Source organism: Gekko japonicus, unplaced genomic scaffold (genome assembly GCF_001447785.1).
Source record: "Gekko japonicus isolate JY-2015 unplaced genomic scaffold, Gekko_japonicus_V1.1 scaffold1288, whole genome shotgun sequence".
In the NCBI taxonomy this organism is placed as follows: Eukaryota; Metazoa; Chordata; class Lepidosauria; order Squamata; family Gekkonidae; genus Gekko; species Gekko japonicus.
The window spans coordinates 433686-438622 of record NW_015163127.1 but is presented as its reverse complement, the minus strand read 5'-3'; the positions used below and the strand labels follow the sequence as shown (position 1 = coordinate 438622).

Genomic DNA, 4937 nt, shown 5'->3' with positions numbered 1-4937 from the left:
CCAAAAAAAAACTGCGAGAGTCCCCCCCCCCCCCCCCAAGTTTTGGTATGTTTTCTAAGGCTCAGCGCAGGAAGACGGTCTGAGGCCAGGTTTAACAATACAGTGGAAAGGGGTGGGTAAACCTGTTCTCCAAAGGCCACTTCTACCAATGTAGTGGACTGGGATGAGTAGACCTGTTCTCCAGAGGACAGGTCTACTAATATAGTCGAAAGGGGTGGGTGAAATTTGACTTGATTCTGTTTTCTCTTATAGTGTTTAATTTTTTCTTAAAATATAGTATAAATATAATTAAAATTATTTATTCTGAGATTTTTACAAGGTTATGCAAATAATCTTCTAAAAAACTAACGTACATGATAATCAAATGCAGACTTGCTCACAACTTTAATGCTACAAGGTTTTTCACTCAGAAGAAAGAATTTCTGCTCACAATACTGTGGAGCTTAGAGGGAATGTTGCTTATAATGGCCTTATTTCTTTGTTGTATATTTACTTAGCCAGCTTGGTGTAGTGGTTAAGAGCAGCGGACTCTAATCTGGAAAACCAGGTTTAATTCCCCACTCCTCCACATTAAGCCTGCTTGGGTCAGTCACAGTTCTATCAGAATTCTCTCAACCCCACCTGCCAAAATAGCTGCCTATGGTGGGGAGAGGAAGGGAAAGCAGTTGTAAGTCACTTTGAGACTCCTTAGGGTAGAGAAAAGTGGGGTATAAAGACCAGCTCTTCTTTTTCACTTGGCTTTTAATGCAATGTAGCTTTGTGAAACTTTCTGGATTCTCAACTCTGGGCATGGCCATAGTGACAGCATGATGAGGTGCACTGGACACCGACAACATTATCTACAGTTTTCACCTTTTAAGAGTTTGGATTCATTTCCTGGCTGCTTCGAGGAGAAGAACATAGACTGTATTTATTTTCCAAATTAAATTTCTCTTTGCATAAGGATAATTTTAGCCACGTTTATTTTATTTTTATATTTTGAGTCATATAACACTGCACTGGTACAAACTTTGTTGTCATCACAATTTAAAGAGTGCTTTGTCCAGGAAGCTGTATTGGTGCGTGCAAAAATAGGTGTGAATTGATTTTGTATAGTATGGTGACATTGCATATTTTTAACAGGTTACCCATTTTGGGAAATACAGAGACATAGCAGAATGTGGGGTAAGTGCAAATGTTAAGTACTGTAGTACATGAAATCAATGGCTGTAAATTTAACCAAGCCAAGTATTCATTATTCTATGCTGTGATCTTTAAATAAAAATCTAGCAGGCTCTCAAATAAAAAGCTGGGTGGGTTTTTTAAAATTAAGATAGATTTGAACATAATGTGTTTTAATTCTGCTGTGACAGGAACTATCTGTGTGTGTGGCTTATTCCACCCACCTTATCCTGCACTTTACTCTAAAGAAATTGTAGTGTTACGAACATATTCAATTTGCTCAAGAATATGTGGGGCATCTTCCTTGTCCAAGTGTGCCAGTGGCAAAAAGTTGGTTTCTCATACCGCTAATTGCATGTATTTATCAGAGGAATTTGCAACCTATGCTATGAGACACTGTTGTGGTAGAAAGGATGTGTTAACAATTTATGGAAAGTTTTGACAATAACATCCTTTTGGATTGTTTAATCCATGTCACATTTTTCTCACAGGCGAACTTTATTTAGGCCTTTCTTCTAGAAGAGTATCTGGGCATCTTTTGCAGCAAAAGCAACAAAAAAATCTTGTTAGTCTTTATAAATTCATTGTGTCCTGAGCTCTCATAGGCAATAGTCTGCTTCTAAGATGCCTAAAAAAAGTTTTGCCTGTGAAAACTGATGTCACAACCAGTGTTTCCTCTAAGCTGAATTAGTGTGAGCTAGCTCACAGTTTTTTTAGCCTTCAGCTCACACATTTTTGTTTTAGCTCAGGAAGGATGGCTCCAGAGCAAACTAATTTATGCAGTAGCCCAATCACTCGCTCACAACTTTAATGCCAGTAGCTCACGAAGTAGAATTTTTGCTCATAAGACTCTACAGCTTAGAGGGAGCAACGGTCACAACATATATATTAGTCCTGAAGATACCATGGAGTTCCTGTGCTTCTTACCAGGATTGTCATTTGAACACTGCAAACCTTCGAAGCTGTTTGTGGCTTAATTATACATCTTTGTATTAAAATTTAATTTAAAGTTAGTTTCTTAAATTTTACCAGTGCTTTTGTGGAATTATACAAATATTAATGATTTAGCACAGTCATTATAGAATTAATAACAGTCTCAGACAGAAATTGTATAATATTGTAAAACTAATTTTTGTATGTGTTTGTGTCCTAATACCATATTAAGTGGTTGCCAGAATTTGCTGTTGCTTCATGTCCAGCTATGTATCTTTTCTTATTATATTTAAATAGTTACAAGTATCACCTGTCTTATGAAGAATGTTACTGAAAGAACAGAATGTGTTAGTCTTGTAAAAGATAACAGGTATCTTAAATATAGAATTCTCTTGACACGTTGGCCATTTCCAACTCTCCCATTGGCTGTGCTGTGCAATCCATCAGCCATTAGCCCATCAACCACCACTCAAGAGTAATTGTGTGCCATTGGCTGGGGACTGGGTCCGCTCCTCTTCCCCGCCCACTCAGCCACTGTTCCTGTCAGAATAACTGCCAAAATGGCTGTCTCTTCTGCTTGGCTCCGCCATGGCTGGCTGGCTGGCTTCACAGCATCCACCCCCCAAATCTCCAGGTATTTCCCTACTCAGAGCTGGCAACACTACTTTCCCCGCAGTGCCTGTTGCTAGGCAACCAAGCTTGGTTATGCCAGTAAAAAGTGGAGAGGAGGAGACCCTTTCCACACCTATTTTGGCCTTTAGGAGAAAACTCATTGGGGCCAGTCCTGACTAGGGTTGCCAGCTCCAGGTTGGGAAATTCCTGAAGATTTTATGGTAGAGTCTATGGAAGCCAGAGTTTAAGGAGGGGAGCAGCCTCAGCTGAACAGAATCCCATAGAGTCCCATAGAGTCCACCCTCCAAAGCAGTTATTTTCTCCAGAGGGAGAAAGAGATCTGTTGTCTGGAGTTCAGTTGTGATACCAGGTGATACCACAGCCAGTGTGGTGTAGCAGTTAGCGCTTCAGAGCAGGGTCTGACAGATCCAGGTTCTTGCTGTGGAAGCTGAGTGGGTGATTTTGGACCAGTCACAGATTTTCAACCTAACCTACCTCACAGGGTTGTTGTGCAAGTCAAAAGGGGCAGAGGAGAGTAATGTAAGCTACTTTAGTCCCCATTGCAAAGACTGTAGTATTCTGGGGAAACATTGTTGCCATTCTCCAGGTGAGGGCTGGAGATCACTCAGGATTACAACTGCTCTCCAGATGGCAGAGATCAGTTCCCCTGGAGAAAATGGTAGACTCTGTGTCCTTATACCTTGCTGAGATTGCCCCCCTTTGACAGCTAGTATGGCGTAGCAGTCAGGGCTTCAGAGCAGGATAGAGGCTGCAGGAGGGGGGAGATGGAAAGCTCAAGTCAGAAGGTCAAGTAAAGGTAGGTTGATGCTTGGCTGGGAAGGAAATAGGGTTGCCAACTCCAGGTTGGGAAATTCCTGGAGATTTGAGGGGTGGAGCCTGGTACAATGTCATAGATTCCACCCTCCAAACCAGCCATTTTCTCATGGGCAACCAGTGTTGCCTATCTCCAGGTGGGGGCTGGAGATCACTCAGAACAGAGATCTGTTCCTCTGGAGAAAGCAGTAAACTCTGTATCATTATACCCTGCTGAGGTCACCACAGCAAATTGATGCTTAGCGCCTAAGGCCAGGGCACCTGCCCACAGCCTCTTTCTAGAGCTCGTATTTATTTCTACAACGAGCCTTATTCCTAGTATATACATAATGATCTTTCCTAAGTTAAAGTATGCCATCAAGTCACAACCAACTCATGGTGACCCCATGAAGTTCCACCTCATGGGATTTTCAAGCCAAAGCAAGAGATGAGTAGAGGTGTTTTGCCATTGTCTTCATAGCAGTCCGTTGTCCTTGGTGGTCTTCCATCCAAGTACTGACCCCACTTGGCTTCTGAGCCTGATGAGATCAGACTCATGTGGGCTGTTAGGGCTGCTACAAGGCTATTAGGCCTGCTACTTTCATAGTGAACCAAAAATCTCTGCTGTTTGAAATACAGTCTGGTCTGTTAAGACCTGTGAGTTCCGTAAGTGATTTCAGATCAAAGGGATGGGAATTATTTCCTTAGAACTGTCTGGGCTTAGAAATGACAAAATTACTTCACAGTTATATAGCACCATTCCGAAATTCTTAAAGCACTTCACATACATTATTTCTTCTCTACAACTGCATAGGCAATGTTTATCATTGGAACAATATACTATTTATTTTATGTTTCATGCATTTGCAGTATTTTAGCATTGTATATCTTTTATTCTGTTCTAGCCTCACCAAGAAATAGACTTAAACCCTACAAAAGTAGTCACTGCAGAGAGACAGACATTTTATTGTGTTCCAGTGCCTGGAGAATCAGCATGGGTGAAAGAAATATCCTTTGACTATTTTCACTGTATGTTTTCCTGACACACACAGTACGGTTTATATTAGAGTTTAATGATTCAAAATGGGAGGTGAAAATAGTTAAGTATCTATATATCTAATAGCGAAGGCGCCCCTGCGTGCAGATATCTAAATCTGCACATCGTGGACACCTGGGGGGCAGGGAGATTTTCCTGAACACTTGGGGTAGTCCCCAGGTGTTCACAAAAATCTAAAAAGTTGAAAAAAGAAAAGGGGCAATATTTAAATCCCCCCAAAAGTAAAAGAACCTTCCCTGCGCATGCGCAGGGAACGCTCTGGGAACTGCGGCGGGCTGGCGGTTGGAAGACGCTCAGACTTCGCCGGGGGGGGGGAGGAGGAAGAGATCGGCGGCGGAGGAGACTGCGGGATCCAGGGGGA

The 4937-nt window shown here is 41.9% G+C and overlaps 1 protein-coding gene across 1 annotated transcript in view; it reads left to right on the top strand.

Annotated features, from left to right (window-relative positions):
- Positions 1-4937, top strand: part of MCMBP (minichromosome maintenance complex binding protein) — a 34003-nt gene that overhangs the window by 6410 nt on the left and 22656 nt on the right. Inside the window, exons 4-5 of the mRNA XM_015406919.1 lie at positions 1123-1164; positions 4425-4526. Of these exons, the coding sequence (XP_015262405.1) occupies positions 1123-1164; positions 4425-4526 (144 nt within the window). The remainder of the gene's footprint in view (positions 1-1122; positions 1165-4424; positions 4527-4937) is intronic.